An 18761-nucleotide genomic window follows, 5' to 3' on the forward strand; every position below is an offset into this window, starting at 1 on the left:
AAGCAAAGAATCATGGAACACTACATCAAAAACTAATGATGTTTGATATGGTGACTAACATAACATAATTAAAAAAATTAAAAAAAAAATAAACCCAGGGGGCGCCTGGGCGGCTCAGTGGGTTAAGCCTCTGCCTTCGGCTCAGGTCATGGTCTCAGGGTCCTGGGATCGAGCCCCACATCAGGCTCTCCGCTCAGCGGGGAGCCTGCTTCCTCCTCTCTCTCTGCTTGCTGTTCTGCCTCCTTGTGATTTCTCTCTCTCTCTGTCAAATAAATAAAAATTAAAAAAAAAAAAAAATAAACCCAGGGAAGTGGGTGCAAAGGCCCTGAGGAACAAGAAATCTTGGTCTGACCAGAAGGTAGCGCAGGATGACTGGGAGAAGGGTGAGGTTGCAGAGGGAAGCAGAGGCAGGTTCCAGTGAGGCCTTGCAAGCCTTGGTAAATTGTAGGAGTTTTATTCTGGGGACAATGGGAAGCTGCTAGAGGATCTTAAGGATGGGCATACACTGATTTTTGAAGCAGTACTAGTAAAATGGAGGACTGGTCATTTGCCTGTCCACATAAGCTGAGAACATTTCACCTCAACGGAGAACTTCAGTAACATGACCTTCTGTAGAGTCATACTATAAAAATTCAACCTCACCTTTAAACTCAAACTTTTTTTTTTTTTTTTTTATTGTTTGGTTAGTGCTTCCCACCTAGTGCTTCCAATATTCAGACCTTACTTCTCAGAGTAGAAAACTGCCCATGGTCTGTGGCTCACTGTGGTGCACACATCTTTGCTCAGAACCATCCCAGGAACTTATAAAATGTTGGTTCTAGTGCCCAGAGATCGATTTTCAAGGCATTGTTGAGATCCCTTAAATTTGGGAGCTCATAGAACTGGTGGTGCCTCTCACTCTGTAGCTTAGGGAACATGGGGTCTTTTTTAAAAAAAATGTTACTCTTTATTAGGTGTGGCATTTCCATAATTGTATCAGGTGTTTTTTAAAGAGTCGTTACTAACTATTGTTTCAGGAATGCTTCTCCTAATCACAGCGTAAGGCAATCTTTCCCTAAATTCTGGCACAAGTAATTTCTCAGTGTGTGCTTCTTCCTCTAAACCATCCATCACACCTACCAGGCAGTTTCCACACTGACAGGTCTTTACAAATGATATCCAAGCAGTAGTGACTTCCAAATATTGATATTAAGTGCTTATTTCCCAAGGAAAACTGGTGTTAATTTTCTACAACTTCTCATTCATACATGTCTCAGAATTTTACATTCATGTAAAGTCCAGCTTCTCATCAGACATACCTGAGAGCAAATGGATTTTAATACATCATTTACAGCTTGTTGAAGATAAGCTGTCTCTTAAAAGTATTGTTCCTTAATCACAGCTTAATTCATGAAACTAAAACTAAAAAAAAATTCATAAACTTTATTTTAAAAAAACCCCAAAAACCTGAAACCAACCAAAACCCCCAGGTATTATTTTTTAAATACTTGCATTTCTTTTCACAGAAAGTGGTACTTTTTGTAATAGAAAGCTGAGGGCATCATAAAGAGGGAACTTACAGTGAAAAGCATGAGCATAACATGATGGGTACATTTGTCAAATCACTAAGTTGTACACCTGAAACTAAGGTAACATTGTGTGTCAACTCCACTAAGAAAAAAGAGTATAAACTCTGAACAGCCTGGGTTTGAGTCCCGGTGCCACCACTCTCTATGTCACTTTGAATAGGTTACCTAACCTTAGTTTCATTCAACTTTACTTTTCTCCTCTGTCAAATGCGGAATATAATAGCTTCTCCTTTGTAGGTTTTTTTGAGAACAAATCAAATAATCCGGGTAAAGGCTGGAAAAGGCACAGAGCAAATGCTAGGTAAATGTTAGCTATTACGCACAGGAAAGCAGATTCCAAGAAAATGTTAAAAATCTGTCACCCCAGCCACCAGACAATTATTTATTTTTAATGTTTCATATCTGATAAGTTTGATAAACTTGTTTTAAAATGGCCAGCAGACTCCCATGTTTACTGAAAGGATAACTTACCTATGGCTGCAAACCAAAACAAGCCTCCTCCCTGGAAAGAACAGTAAACATCCGTGGAAGATTCTAGGCTTGGGTTCTATCAACATAATGCCAAAGCAGTTAAAAGAGAATCATAGGTAGTTAATTGTCCCTACATCATCCACAAACATGAACAATTAATTACTGCTCTTGACTCCCAATAAAAATATCATTTGTCTGCATGTTGTTAATGAGCAAGTGGGTAGCTGTGTGATTTGAACATGCAGATTCATAGCATAGAGGACTTGGAAGGAAACTGGAAGGTCGTTTTTCATCTCCCCATTTTACAGAGAGAGGAAATGGGCTGCAGAAAAGAGGAGTGATGCAACCAAAGCCACAAGTGTCCTCTGCCACCTAACCACTTCATGTTTCCACAACTCAGGCTCCCGTGTGACGTTATAGGGTTAGGTTAACTCTCGGATAGTTCCTCTAGTTAAAAAATACCATGAACCTGAGGCGTCTGGTTGGCTTAGTCAGCTGAGTGTGCAACTCTTGATTTTGGCTCAGGTCATGATCTCAGGATCATGAAATTGAGCCCCGTGTTGGGTTCTGCATTCAGTGTGGAGTCTGCTTGTCCCTCTCCTTCTTCCCTTCTCCCCCATGCATGCTCTCTCTCTCTCTTTCTATCTAAAAAAGAAAGAAATTAATTTAAAAAATACCATCAACCTGTGCTCCCTGACCTCTGGTGACCAAATGTCTATTAGATAGAATCTTCTGGACTCCACTTTCTCAGCCACTTGTTTCTTACATGTAGACACTGAACTGCATGCTCCTTGCCCAATCGGGGGAAAAAAATCATGACTGGAAATGGCTTTCCAAAATTCCAAGAAAGGCATTAGAACAAGGGCCATATCTATCTTGTTTGCCTAACATAGTTCCGGGCACTTACAAAAAATTTGATAAACTTAACACTGAATAAATATGGCAGCCAGCACTGAGCATATATAGTACTCCAGGCCTTAGGCTCGTGGAGCATCAGGGACGTCCTAAGATCTCACTTCTTAGAAGAGGCAGCATAACCCAGTGGTGACGAGTACAGGCTTCAGAAATGCTAACCCATGTTTGCACCCCAGCTGTGTAACTCTGAGTATGGCATTTCTTCTGTCTGGGCCTCAGTGGCCTCATTTGTAACATTATTGTTGAAGCTACTTCAAGGGCTTTTGTGAAGATTAAATGAACTAACACACATGAAGTATTTTATGATGCGGCTTGGATATAGTCGGCATTCAGTAAATGCTTGCTCTCTCATTATTAGTATTGAGACCAATTTAATCTTTATATCAACATTGAAAAGGAGGTATTCTAATACACAGATTTTGGCTACAGAAATTGAAATTCGAAGAGCTTAAATGATTTGGAGATTTCTTCAAATGTTTTGTTAGTAGTAATTGAAAGACTTCTGATTTAAATATAGGAGATAAACACGCCAATGAATTAATAATGGTCATATGTGGTGGTTCAGAGTGCGCTCTGGAGTCAAGAAGTTGGATTTGAATCTTGGGTCTGTCATTAACAGATTTGTGCCCTTGAGCAGGTTATCCTGAGTTTGATATACTAAGAATAATATAGATCCTATATAATAAGGATATTACAAGACTTAAATGAGATAATGCTTTTTAATACTTAGGCACGTGCACTTAGCAGGAACCCATAAACATTCTATCACTTTTTTTGTTATTAGTAGCAATGACTGTAGTCAACTTCAGTTACTTTCTCCGAAAGCCCACCCAAATACTTTAGGGTCATCCTTGACCCTGCCTTCCTAACTTCCCTCAATACACATGCTCATCTATCCTAAACCCTATGTCAGTCTTCCTCCTAAATATTTCCAATGATCTCTCGAATTCCTTGACTTCCCTCTAACCACATTATTGTTATTCTCTTTTGGATGCCATCTTCTGTTCTCTGGATGTGGAAACAGTCTCTTTGGTTTTCCCCCATTTTCCTTCTTGTCTTGACCACCTCCTTTCTATTCATCACACTGGAGCCACAGTAGTATTCTTAGTGCACACATGTGTGGCTTGCCTCCCTAAAGCTTTCAAAGGGCTTCATTGTTCTTAGGGTGTTCTCAGCCTGTGTCACTGCTTGCCTGCATGTACTCTGTGCTTTGCATTTCCTTCCACACCATAGCTTCTCTCCTCCAGCACCACACACATGCTCTCCCCTTTGCGAGAAACACTGCTCACCTTCTCTTTCCCTGCAAACCCTTCCTCATCATTCAGAGCCTGGCTCTAGTGTCACTTGCCCTAGCCAGCCTCCCCTAACTCCTGGTGGCCCTTCTAGGAGGTCCAGGCTGTTACCCTTCATAGCACCTGCCAAATGCATTATAGTTTCCTTTCTCCTTATATGTTTTCTCCACTAGCTTATAACCTCCATAAGGCAGGACGGGTCTGATGTGCCAACTACAGCTACAATTTGTATAACTATCACTAGTGCCCAGCACAGTGCCTGGCACACAGTGGTACTTAACAAGTATCTGTTGAACAAATGCATGAGTGCATGAATTAACACCAGCTTTCCAATCAGCAATGGCCATGAAGGCAGGAAACTCTAATATTCATTTTAGTGACAAGAGAGATGTTTCTTACTGTTGCCTTCGACTCCCTGTATATAGACTGCATTCATGGGATTCCTTTAAATCTAAATTATATACAATAGAATAGAATATTACTCAACCATCCAAAAGAATGAAATCTTGCCATTTGCAATGACATGGATGTAACTAGCGGGTATTATGTTAAGCAAAATAAGTCAGTCAGAGAAAGACTTGATTTCATTCATATGTGGAACTTATGAAACAGAACAGATGAATGTAAGGGAAGGGAAGGAAAAATAAAATAAGATAAAACAGAGAGGGAGGCAAATCATAAGAGACTCTTAACTCCAGGAAACAAACTGAGCGTTGTTGGAGGGGCAGTGGGTTGGGGGATGAGGTAACTGGGTGATAGGTATTAAGGAGGGCACTTGAAGTAATGAGCACTGATGAGTCACTAGATACTAGCCCTGAAACCATTAATATGCTATATGTAATTAAATTGAATTCTAAAAAAATCAAAAATAAATTTATTTATTTATTTATTTATTACAAAATAGAGCTGTCATTTTCCAACATGCCAACATCAGTGGTTGCCTAAAGACCCAGGTAAACCAAAGAGCAACAACATTCTATTTTCAAATAAGCCCTTTTACAAATATTGTTTCATGGGATTTACACAGCAGCCATGTGAGAGAGTGAGGGGAGGAAATGAAGACACGTAGAATTGCAGAAGCATGTAGTTTCCTGACTGTTCATCAAATGGTTATTTGCTGGCACAAAGTTGCCTTGTTTACAGTTACAATTCACGTGGACATGGTTCCAGCCCTGGTCTGTAATTCTCTGTGTGTGTATGCAGGGGCCCAGGGGATACTTAACAACATCTGGAGACGTTTTTGATCGTCACCACCGAGGTGGGGAGGTGCTCCTGGCATGTTGTGGCCTGGGGCCAGGGATGTTGCTAAACATCTAGAGTGCCCAGGAGAGCTCCCCCTCCCAGCACCCGCTTCCCACCTGCAGCCCCACTTCCACCCTCAGCAAAGAATTATCCAGGCCAGAACGTCACTAGTGCTGACGTGCATCAACCCAGCTGTAGAGAGAAACTCACAGACTGAAATAGAAAGGAATGTGTGTAACTCTCTCCCAATGCAAGAGACGGATGAATACGTAGCCTCTCAAAAGGCTTGACATTTGAATCAAAAACTAAATTGCTCTGCAGGACACACAGAACTTTTGTGCATGCTGCATGTACAGGATGGCAATCCCGTGGGGGCGTCTTTGCTAAACAAGCAAGTCTTCTCTCCATACCTCGGGACAACAGGTTGACCATTTTCTCCCCTGCCCCCTTCAAAGATTTACTATTATGGCCTCTTGGAATTAAGGGAAAACTTGTGTTCAAAGTGTTTTCTACAGAAGGCATTAAACCTGATCCCTCAAACCTTTTCTTTCTTTTTTTTTTTTTTTAAGATTTTATTTATTTATTTGACAGAGATCACAAGTGGGCAGAGAGAGAGAGAGGGAAGCAGGCTCCTCGCTGAGCAGAGAGCCCAGTGTGGGACTCAATCCCAAGACCCTGAGATTATGACCTGAGCCGAAGGCAAAGGCTATAACCTACTGAGCCACCCAGGCACCCCACAAACCTTTTCTACCTTCTTCTATCTAAAGGGTGGCCTAAAGGTCAGAAAGCTGAGGTCTTGCCACCTGGGTTCATGTGCTGAGTTACCTCAAAATCCTCTAATGTTCTCATCTGTCCAGAAGCAAATGGTGCTGCCTACTCCCAGGGATGAAGGCTCAAAGAGATAGCCTTAAAAAATGCCTTATTATTATCCTAGCATATTGATTCGTTTTCATTTGTTCATGGTTTAATTACAGCCCAGAGATGTGCAGGAGAGAAGCAGACAAAGCACATCCTTTTGAGGAAATGGAAGCATGTTCTGGATGGACTTTGGAATGGGTTCTTCTTCCAAAGGCTTTGAGACACTGTATAGACTGAATAATTGGGCAGTTCTTTGTCCGGCTCAGATAAGGGAGGTGTAAGTCTCCTATTTCCAAACGAGAGCTAATTAGTGTCTGGCCCAAAGGGTGAAGTTGGAATCTGCTTTATAGGTTTAAAATGTGGGTTGCCTGGGTGGCTCAGTGGGTTAAGCCTCTGCGTTCAGCTCAGGTCATGATCTCAGGGTGCTGGGATGGAGCCCTGCATCAGGCTCTCTGCTCAGCATGGAGACTTCTCCCCGCTCTCTCTGCCTGCCTCTCTGCCTACCTGTGATCTCTCTGTCAAGTAAATAAATAAATTCTTTAAAATAAAATAAAATAAAATGTGTCATAATGCCATTAGTTTAGAATAAGTAGGGTAAATTTGAGTTGTGAATAGAGATGTAGTGAAATTTTAAGGAAATGTAATACTATTTTCATGTTCATAAAGTAGCATTAAAAACTGTCTTTCAATGGAGGACATTGGGAGATGGAGAGGAGAAGGAAGTTGAGGGAAATTGGAAGGGGAGGCGAACCATAAGAGACTATGGACTCTGAAAAACAACCTGAGGGTTTTGAAGGGGCAGGGGTGGGAGGTTGGGGGAACCAGGTGGTGGGTAATAGGGAGGGCACGTATTGCATGGAGCCCTGGGTGTTGTGCAAAAACAATGAATACTGTTATGCTGAAAAAAAATTAATTAAAAAAATTTTTTAAAAAACTGTCTTTCATGGTATTATATAGACTAATAAACAGAAGTATGCATTATTCCCCAAATATTTCTTGAGGTTCCTTACTAACAAACTCTAATTTTTAATTTCTACCAGCGTGTTCTTTTCACTCCCAGGTCCACAGATTCAAATTCTCCCTGTCCTTTAAAGCCTATCTCAGATGCTGCCCCTTCCAGGAAGTCTTTGTGGAATCCAACCCAATGTCCCAATGGCATGTGATATTTTCCTAGTCTGCACTTTATCTGTTAATGCTCTTAGGCCCTTCTGTAATTGGTAATATATTCATATTTTTCATTGACGTCTTACCTCCCCACTCACCTTTATACTCTCTGCCTTACATATTTCTCCACCCCCGTGGTTCTTGGCACTGTTTCTTGGAAAAAGTAACCCTTAAATTCATCTTAAATCTCTGGAGGTATTGATGGGTAGGTGTGTGGATTTGGTTATATTTCCCCCACATAATGACACTAGTCATTAGCAGCTCCTTTCTTTCCAATAGGGTGGAAGTAAATTTGACCAGCCTGATCAAATACCCACCAATTCCATATCAGTAGACACAGAAGTTGAGTGCCATTCTGCATGCTTTTTTCTCTACCAGACTACCAGGGAAGAGAATGTCAAGATCGTGCAGCGCGGGAAACAGCCCAGCATCCAGACTGGGGGGTAGGGGGGTGGGTAGGAGTGAGAAGTCTGCACAGGAAACTTAGTCCCTCCATTGGCTCACACTTGGCAAGTTATTTAACGTCTCTGTGCAAATTTCCTCATGTATAAGCAAATAAAATAATAACATTGACTTTATTGTAAGTTTTTCAAGAGGATTAAATGAGATGTCCTAGGCAGTGTGGTTCGCAGAGGGTCAGGACCCCAGAAGAGCTCAGATTGGATGGTTGATGTCATTACTGTTGTTATCATTATGAAAATCAAGTCCTATTCGTATGCTTTCGAATGAAAAAATATTACCTACTTGCTCTGATATCTCTTCATAAATGAGGAGAGGCTGTCTACTTTTTGTAGCTCCTGTGAGAATTAGTATATAAAATTTGGTGGAAAACGTGCTTGGTTTTAGTTTGCTTTTCGCTGTAGAGTCTTTTCATTGAGAGCCAAAATCTTCTGCTGTAACCAGCTAGGTTCTATTTTTCCCTTCGCATCTGCTTTCAATCGAGCCTGTCCTCTGTCTTCAAAATCCTCTTTAGGCTTATCTGTAGCTGCCCACCTCTTCCTCGCTTTAGTCACATGCCTAGAGAACCATGGGAGCTGTTGGTCCAGACTCCCCATCAGCCGTGTGAATCAGGTCTCTGCCGGCCTCTCAGGGAAGTCTGGGGGTGCCGTGGAGAGCAACACAGCATAATCTGTGTTCCCGCTGATCTCAGAAAAAAACTATTAGTTTTAAAGAATTAGATTGTTAACTAATTAAAATAGAAGACAAAACTGCTCTGAAAGAAAACGTACAGGCTGCCGCAGAGTTGAATAAGAGAACGAGCCAAAACCATTTCTTGGCCAGGCAAGTTGTCTTTCAGGCCTCCGCTGAAATGTCACTGCCTTAGAGAAGCCCTCCCTGACCATCTAAGCCAAGCAGTCACTCTCTACCACAACCCTCATTTTATTTTTTCCATTCTGCTTTCTAAAAAATGGAGGTATAATTAACATATGGCATTATATTAGTTTGGAGTGTATAGTGCAGTGATTCCGTGTTTGTATATACTGGGAAATGATCACCACAGTAAGTGTCGTTAGTGTCCATCACCATACATAGTTACGGTGTTTTTTTTCTTTTACTTTTAAGTTCTCCTCTCTTCGCAACTTTAAAATACACAATAAAGTACTAACTGCAGTCACCGTGCTGTACATTCCATCCCATATTTATTTTATACTGGTAAGCTTGTACGTTTGGACCCCCTTCACCCATGTTGCCCACAACTCACCCACCCTACCTCTGGCAACCACCAATCTGTTCTCTGTATCTGAGTTGGGGAAAGGGGGTTGCTTGTTTTGTTTTAGATTCCATATATAAGTGAGATCCTATCATATTTGTCTTTGTCTTATTTCACTTAGCATTATATCTTCAAGGTCCACTCACATTGTTGCAAATGGCAAGTTTCCTCCTTTGTTATGGTTGAATAATATTGCACTGTGTATATATACACACCACATTTTGTTTACCCATTCATCTATCGTTTGACACATAAATTGTTTCCATATCTTGGCTACTGTAAATAATGCTGCATATAAATATGGAGATGCATCTATCTTTTTGAGTTAGTGTTTTTGTTTTCTTCGGATGAATTACTGGATCATTCCTTTTTACAATCTGAGATAATTTTGTTGATATAATGTTTATCTGTTTACTGTCCCTCTCCCTCATTTAGAATATAAACTCAATGAGCTAAACCTCAATGTATTATTTACTGTGGTTATCTCTGGCTTCTGGAAGCCTAGTGTTTAATAGCTGCTGAAAAGATTATATGAATGGATAAAGGAACTAACCAAGAGGTTCCTCTTCCTTCCAAATCAGAATGTACCAAGCTGTGAAATTCACATACTGACTGGAGATTATTGGGGAGGGGATGAAAATTATGTCAGAATTCTGCCTGTTTCAGTTCAGATCAAACAGCACAAACTTATCGAATTCCTACTATGCACCAAGCAGTGAACCTCGTGCTCAGGATTCAGCAGAGAAAAGTCAAAATTCTACCTTCCTGCCTAAGGAATTAGACACTTGACAGTAATTATCATAGTCATGGAACAGTACTTCATGCCACATAGAATTCTGAACACTTTAATGAATTGGCTCATGTAATGTTCGCCACCACCTTGTATGTTAGGAATGATAATTACCCCTGAAGAAAAGGGCAGGTATCTCATCTGTCTTGTTTACTATTGTTTCTTTAGCACCATGTACAGTGCCAGACGTAAGTAGATGCTCAATAAATATGTTCAGTAATGAACGGGTGCTTTGAAAGGAAAGGATGGTATTTGAGAGCCTGTAGCAGGAGGATTTGGCCCAGTCTAAGGTATTAAGTAGCCGCTCCCTGAAGATGTGACATTTTATTTAAGACTTGAGAATGAAGAGGAATTTGCTTTGCCTTGGCTTCAAAGTGAAAACCTGGCCATGCTCATCCTGACCCATCTTAAATAATCTAATTTCTGTTTTCTTGGGATTTACTTTCCTTCTGAGCAAAATGAAAAACTGTAATGATGAAACGTCCCCTAGAGGAGGTTGTAAGGACATGTGAAAAGGGAACAATCAGGGTAAGTTTCCCAGAAGAAGTGGGCTTCAGTGGGGGTGGACAATAAGCACCACACAGCGGGCTGTTGGGAGGCCCTGAGGCCAGGGCTCCAGCTGGGGCTTTGCAACACCAAAGCGAATGCTTCTGATCTCCCAGGAGGTGGTCTGGAGAAAAGCTTGGAACACCCCAGTTCATAGTGCATCACTCAACAATCTCCCTGTTAATTGCTTTTTTTCTGCAACAGAATGTCAGAACCTGGCATGTGGAAGTCATCTGAGAAATTTTTGTCTCTAGGCTCTGTTCTGCCAGGCTCCAAGGCCCTTCTCACATGGCACCTAAAATGGGTCACCTTTATCTTTCCCTCCTCCTGGGCTCCTGGTTTCCCTTTCAGAGATCGCTCTGTGCTCTTGGGCCCTCCCTCCAGGCGTCTCTGCCAATGCCTTTGAGCCTCCTGTCTCCTTGTCTCCTTAGAAAGACCCTTCCTTTCTTGGTCGTCCTGCTCTTATCTGTGATGATATTTGCTATATAAGACTCTCAGACTGCTGATGGGGTTAATTACTGCCAACTATTTATTCATTGTGGCTCCCAGTAAGATAATTGCCTTTTAATGGGCACTTTTTGTAAATAAAGCCTGATGCCCAAGACTGGATCTCTGACATGGACTTTTTGAGGCTCTGTAATCCCCAAGAATCTTTTCAGACCCCTTCCTTCCATCATAACCCCGGTGAGTTGTAATGTGATAGTATATTAGTCCTTCTTTTTTTTTTCTCTCTCTCTCTTTTTTTCTGGAAAACACCCTCCTTTAGAGCAGGAGTCAGTAAATCACTCCATCACTCACTAATGCCAACAAAATGTTGGACCAAAGCAGTGAGGCACATGATTTGGAACAAGAGTATTTGAAAAACTTTCTGTAACCCTTACCTTTCAAGCCAAAGCATGAAATGAAATGCCTCACTCCTGAGGTTCTCAAAGTCCAATAAGAATCACTTGGACTATTAGCAACGATGTGGATGAAACTAGAGGGTATTATGCTGAGCAAAATAAGTCAGAGAAAGACAACTATCATATGATCTCTCTGATATGAGGAATTTGAGAGGCAGGGCTGGGGATCGTAGGGGGTAGGGAGGGAAAAATGAAACAAGTTGGGATCGGGTGGGAGGCAAAGCATAAGAGACTATTAATCTCAGGAAACAAACTGAGGGTGGCTGAGGGGTCGGGGGTAGGGATAGGGTGGCTGGGGGATGGATATTGGGGAGGGTATGTGCTATGGTGAGTGCTGTGAATTGTGTAAGACTGATGATTCACAGACCTGTACCCCTGAAACAAATAATACATTATATGTTAAAAAAAAAATCACTTGTCATATGGAATATGCAGATTCCTTGTCTGTCCTCAGGGAGTCTGAATCAGGGCGCCTGGGTGGCTCAATTGATTAAGCGCCTTCAGCTCGGATCATGATTCCCAGATCCTGAGATGGAGTCCAGCAGTGGGTTCCTTGCTCAGCAGGGAGTCTGCTTCTCCCTCTGCTCCTTCCCTGTTCTTGCCCTCTCTCTCCAAAATAAAATCTTAAAAAAGAGAGAGAGAGTCTGAATTCATAGGATTGATGGCTCTGAAATCTGCAAGTTCCCTAAGTGAGGCTGGTTTTGATAATGATTACATGCTCTCAGCCTGTTTTCCCATCTGTAAAATGGAATGGTTCAGAGAATCAAAGAGAAAAAAAAGATACAAAAGGACACTGAAACACTCGAAATGGTACAGCGCAAACCAACTGCACTGGGATCCTCTGAATGAGGAGATTCCACATCAGTTCTTTCTGCCCCTGGCCCATTCTACATCTGCGTGGAGGGGGGGTGCACAGGGCTGGCACAGGATCAGTCATTTTAAAGTGGGACTGGAAAAGGTGCTTTCAATGGAGATCATTGACTCCATTGACTGGAGCTGGACTGGAGCGGCCAGTTTGGAACTTGGGTGCCAGCCTCACTGATCTTTTGCTTCTAATGAAGGAGATAGGCTTTTTGGGAGGGGGCGGAGTTGCTTAGTTTTTTCATTTTAATTATGGGCAGCATAATCCGTGAATGTTTTCTTACTCGGAAGTATTTATTAAGTGGACTATTGACTTAGAAGGTATATACTAAATGCCTACTGTTTATTTAAGACTAAATTATGCCAAGCGGAAGCATGTCAATTCATGAATTCCTTAACAGCTTTGCCTGAGTAATATATTCCAGCTTTATAATGGGCTCAAATTCATTTGTGCTGTGAAAGACCTCCACAAAGCAGTCTCAAACATCTTTCAGAAGTTTTCTCCCATATGTATTGATTTACCCATCTAGACATCCATCCATTCATTCACTCCTTCAGCTAATAGTTATTGAGTACTCGCTGCTAGGCACTTGGGGTACAAAGATGAATTAGACATTGAGAGTTCCCTTAGGAAGTTTCCAGTCTCATTATGTAGACAAGATGGGTAGGTAAATGCAATGAGATACTGTGATTCAGGGCTGATGTTACTGCTGTAGACATAGCAATTAAACTTAGGAAGCACTTACATTTTGCTAAACACTGTACTAAACTCTTCATACCAGCCATCCTCTTTGACCCTTACCATATCATGTGTGATTATTTCTGTTATTATCCCTATTAGCTATGTAATGAGGCTTAGATGACAGGTAAGTCAGTTTCAAAGACATGCTTTAACACTGGCTATCTAGTTGTGGCACCACCCTCCTCATCACACCTGTTCTGTCCCTGCTCTCGAATTCTTGTCTGGCCACAGAAGGTCAGAGCAGGTGCACAGCAACTGTAAACATGGCATTAGTAGTAACCATTGATCACGTGGTCATAGGGCAATGGGTACTTCGTCCGTGTACTTATTGTCTCACTCAGCCTGAGAAGGCACAAGGAAAACCCTGTCATTGGTCCCATCTTATGGATGCAGAAAGCGAAGGCTCACAGGTGTTAAAGTTTGTGTAGATCTACCCAACTGGTAAATGGAATACATAGGGATTCAAATTTGGGTCAGATTGACCCCAAAGCCCATATTCTTTCCACTCCGCTCAATACAGGTCGCAGGTACAATACCTCTCAGGAAGACAGCTCCAGATATGCTCTTGTGTCATGAAGCTAAGATGACCCATACAGCTAAACCAGACCATTTAGGCATTGTTTAAAATGGCGCCTTACTTGGGATGGTCCAACCTTGCCAGGTGCCTGGGTGTAAGGAAGTGATGCATTATATGACCTTTGAGGGGCTAGACATCCTGTCTCTGCCAGTAGTTTGTCATCCTGTCACAAATGATCCAAAAGTCAGAAAGCATATTGGTGGAAGGGTCTCTTTATATATCATGGCCTGGAAAAAGACCATAATTACGTTATGGCTCCAAATTCTTGCTTCCCTGGACAGCCCAGTATGTTTCTCCAGTGCTAAGTGTATCTTCAAAGAGGAGAAGCAATGAAGGATTAAAAAAATATTCTACCAGATTTCAAGGCACACATTTCTTTTTTTAAAATATTTTATTTATTTTTTATAAGTAGGCAGAGAAACAGGCAGAGAGAGAGAGAGAGAGGAGGAAGCAGGCTCCCTGCTGAGCAGAGAGCCCAATGTGGTACTTGATCCCAGGACCCTGAGATCATGACCTGAGCCGAAGGCAGAGGCTTTAACCCACTGAGCCACCCAGGTGCCCTCACACGTTTCTTTTAAAGGAAGTAAATGGATATACAATGTTGTATTAATTTCAGGTACACAACATACTGATTCAACAATTCTATACATTACTTAGTACTCACCGTGGTAAATGTAGTCACCATCTGTCATCATATAATATTATTACAATATTATTGACAATATTTCCTCTGCTGTTCTTTTTATCGCTGTGACTTATTTACTTTATAACTAGAAATTTGTACCTCTTCAACCACCAAAACTACTTCCCCCATCTCCCCACCCACTTCTCTGGCATCCATCAGTTTGCTCTCTCTATTCAAGAATCTGTTTGTTTTGATTTGTTAGGTTGTTCTTTAGATTCCACAAATGAGTTAAATCATATGATATTTGTTCTTCTTTCTGACTTGTTTCACTTAGCATTATACCCTCTAGGTCCACCCATATTGTTGCACTTGACAAGATCTCATTCTTTTTCATGACCAAGTAATATTCCATTTCGTATATATATCTTCCACATCTTATTTATCCATTCATCTATTGATGGGCACTTGGGTTGCTTCCATATCTTGGTTATTGTAAATAATGCTGTATATATGAGATGCATATATTATTTTGAAATAGTGTTTTTGTTTTCATTAGGTAAATGCCCAGTAGTGGAATTATTGAATCATAAGGCATTTCTATTTTTATTTTTTTGAGGAACCTCTGTATTGTTTTCTGCAATGGTTGCACTATTTTACATTCCCATCAACAGTGCACAAGGGTTCCTTTTTCTCCACATCCCACAGATGCTTGTTATTTCTTGTCTTTTTGGTACCAGCCATTGGGACAGATGTGCGGTGGTATCTCACTGTGTTTTTTGACGTGCATATCTCTGCTGATTGATGATATTGAGTATCTATCTCTTCGTGTGTCTGTTCGCCATCTGTATGGGTTTGTTCCTGGGCTATCTATCCTATTCCATTGATCTATAGGTCTCTTTTTGTGCTATTACCATACTGTTTGGTTATCATAGCTTTGTAGTATATCCTGAAATCTGAAATTATGATACCTCTAGCTTTGTTTTTTCTCAAGACTGCTTTGGCTATTTGAGGTCTTTTGTGTTTTTTTTTTTTTTATCAATTTTAGGATTATTTGTTCTAGTTCTGTGGAAAATGCTATTATTATTTTGATAGGGATTGCCTTAAATCTGTAGATGGCTTTGGGTAATATGGACATTTTAACTACATTAATTCTTACAATCCATGAGCACGATATGTCTTCCCATTTGTTTGTGTTGTCTTTAATTTCTTTTACAAGTGTCTTAAAATTTTCAGAGAGTGCAGGTCTCTCACTCACCTCCTTAGTTAAATTGATTCCTAGGTATTTAATCCTTTCTAGTGCAATTAGAGCAAGACATTTTATATTTTTATATTAAATCATATCTTAAAATTTGATGTTAAATCTTATTTTTAAAAATCCCTCTCATGGCAATATTGGTTTTCTTTTATAGACCATTACATCACTTCCTTGTGTCTCCGAATGCAGCACAAAGGACAATCACCTTTTCTCTAGCATAGACAATGGTGTCTTTGGCAGAACTTTTCAATCCCAGACTGACACCTTGTGCTTGCCTTCTGGTAATAAGGTTTCCAAAATCATTATTATTTGATGGGTCAAAACCAAACCAGTTCCCCCATCCAAATTTATGTGGTGGTTCAACCTGTCCTCAATGAGGGGTATTCTCATTCCCTCTCTTCCTCTTATGAAATCTGAATGTTTGGGTAAAGTCATATAATTCTTAGATCAACTTACTTTTTCCATGCCATCGGGGCACACCGGTCGGTGAAGGGTCAGTTTCCTGGGGCTTAGCCTCCGTTCTTGTGTTGTGGCTTTAAATTCTCACAGCAAATAACTCAGAACCAGGTTGCTGCCTTGGTGTGACGGCTGGCAGGGAAAAAAAAAAAAGCCTGTCGTGGAGCACAGAATCCGTCTGTGTTAGTCCTCTGTCACCGGCTACGCACCCCAGCTTTGGGCTTCACCTAAATGATAAATGGTGCTATTGTTTGCACTTTCGTATTAAAAAACCATGGAGCTAAATCTAGACGAAGCAAGGACAGAGACCCATTTCATTGCACTGTACTTTAATATTCTTGAGACCCATGGCATTACGGGTGGCTCTTGTAACAGCCTTCCCTCTCCAGGGTGGAACACTGTGCTGCCTTTGTTTCATCTGATCTTCCTGCTGAAGAAGAGATGGTCACTTATCCTCAGGGTTCCCCTATCCTGCTGGATTTCTCTTGCAGCCTCGAGGAGAAACTGACCACACGGGAAAAGGTAGAGGTTTCAGGCAGGGCATTTCAGCGTGTGTTTACAGGCAGGACTGACTTACTCAGCAAATCCTGCTCGGAGAAGCTGCAGCCAATGAAGAGGCTATATCCCGGCTTGCTTGGGGGCTTCTGAGTTTGAGCTGCATGCAGAAATGTAAGGCAGTGCTTCCTGGCGCTGATGGCAAAATGGGCCCCATCTCCAGTTATTCCTCGGGCTTCCCAGCTTTGCAGATCCAGGGGAGAACCTACATAAACATATGGTGATGTAGCCAGCTTTAAAGGCCAAGAGAATCCTTATGGATTCAGGAGACTGGTTTTTTATTTAGATTTTTATTTTTTATTTTTGTTGGAAGATGAAATGCTTCTCTCGTTACCTGCCTTACATCTTCAGACCTCCGAATACCATCCTCTCTTCCAGCTGCCACACGGAAGGTACCGACCAGAGAGGGAGAGTGTCTGGGTGGGTGGGAAAAAGTGGGCTGGTGTATGACTTCCCACAGGCTCTGCTGATACTGCTTTCTGTAGCTAGCAGATGACTGTCGTTCCTGGCAAAAGCTTGTATCTAACAGACTTAGATCTGCTTCTAAAATCAGTCTGTCTTCTGTAAGGAAAGGGACGTATTTTCTAAAGGGCAGAATAATATTGCAAAGGTGATCTCAAAGCTGATCTAGCAGAGTCGGAAAAAAATCAGAAATATTTTGCCAGTTTCCCTTATTCCACTTCACAAGCAAACAAGTAATTGGAACTCGTGTTAAGGAGGAACATTTTCAGTAGGTGCTGCCACATACATTTATCCAAGCTCTCTGTTTTGTCACTATCTGTTTAATAACTTGGTGCATGCCCAAGAAAGCAATTAGCAAAACAGTATTAGCGTACTACATGACTGTGGGGTGTCGGTTGTCAGATTGTTTTGCTCGGAGTCTGGACTTGGGTTGCAGAGCAAGAAGACACAGTTGACTTTCAGCGCTCGCTGGAAATGGGGTTTGTGGGGGTCCTAAGTTAATGCCTTACGACAAGGGTGAGCTGAGCCTCATACAAACAGTCTCCAGTCGCTGGTCCTTTTGGGGACCTCTGCTACCTTCTAACCTATCACACTCTGCATCTGTGTGTGTGTGTGTATGTGTACTTTCTGTGTGCATGTGTATGTGTGTGTGTGTGTGTGTGTGTGTACGTACCTCATCAACATTCTGGCAATTGCCTTCATCTAAATGCTGCAGGTTTCAACGCTTCTGGAGCCAGTAGCCGGTTGTGCATATTCTGTGTGTGATTTGCCTGTTTCTTTTGATCTGCTACATCCTTGAAAAAGAGCAGTTTCAAGAAAAGCGGCTGGCTGGCTGCTTTTCAGCTTGAGGCTTGCCTTACGAGCAGTACTGATTGAAGAGGGCTGGGGCAGTGAGAGGCTGCCTGTACCCTCTGTCCAGCCTCACTCTCTGGAATGGAGCTGGTGAGCAGCCTGTTGCGAAAACCCACCCTTGTTTCTCCTCCTCCTCCTCGGAGTAGGAGCTGGGGATCGGGGGCTGTGTAGAGAAAACAAGAGGAGTGTTTATTCCATGAAGTGATTTTCAGTCATTGCCCCCGGGGAAAAGCAAGTAGAAGTTTGGGATGACCCTTGAATTGAGACCAAGGATGATATTTTTCACAGAACTTGGTATCCTAAGGACTTTTTTCCATTAGATATTTCCCTTAAAAATTTTGTTGGTGGTTATAGGAGACGACCCACTGAGAAATCTTTCCTCTTACGAGAGAAACTTATTAAGTCTTTATGTGCATTAGGGAGGGATAGGGAATGGCATGGATAGAAATCTCCAGGGGAACTTCCCATATACAAAAGACCTAAACTCATATAGGAAGATGCCTAGATGACTTTTCTATTTCTGATTGGTCCCCCGTCCTCTCCTCCTAGCTTAGATTTTGAGAACCCAAATACGTGGTCTGCTGCTGTTTTGTATATTAATTGAGCTAAAGTTCCTACCTCATACAGACAACTACCACCCCCAAGAACTTTCTTGAAGTGTTATTTAACCAAATTTAACTTTTGTGCTCCATCAAAATGGAAAGCCCGTTTTATTCCCATCAAAACAATTTCTAATTTGCCACCTATTGCCAGGTTTAGGGGGTGGGAGGCAAGGAGACTTGTCTTTTAATCTATTGTGACACTCACAGACAATGGGTAGGGATAATAGCACATGGCAAACATTAATTTTGTGAGTGAGGGGCCAGAGCTGAGCGGGGAAGGCATGGGTTAAATACCAAGTAAGCAGAGCCAAGTCA

The 18761-nt window shown here is 41.6% G+C and overlaps 1 protein-coding gene across 4 annotated transcripts in view; it reads left to right on the forward strand.

The window, feature by feature from the left end:
• The window catches only part of PPP2R2B (protein phosphatase 2 regulatory subunit Bbeta), a 453354-nt gene that overhangs the window by 13083 nt on the left and 421510 nt on the right, over positions 1–18761 (forward strand). The window contains exon 1 of one of the 4 annotated variants that reach the window (XM_046000714.1): positions 16598–16922. The exons of 2 other annotated variants lie outside the window; for them this stretch is intronic. In XM_046000714.1, coding sequence (XP_045856670.1) covers positions 16849–16922 — 74 coding nt within the window. In that variant the 5' untranslated portion in view covers positions 16598–16848. Of the gene's footprint in view, positions 1–16597; positions 16923–18761 lie in introns of those variants that run through there. One more of the 4 variants, XM_046000718.1, reaches the window with a different exon arrangement.

Source organism: Meles meles, chromosome 3 (assembly GCF_922984935.1).
Source record: "Meles meles chromosome 3, mMelMel3.1 paternal haplotype, whole genome shotgun sequence".
Taxonomy (NCBI): domain Eukaryota; kingdom Metazoa; phylum Chordata; class Mammalia; order Carnivora; family Mustelidae; genus Meles; species Meles meles.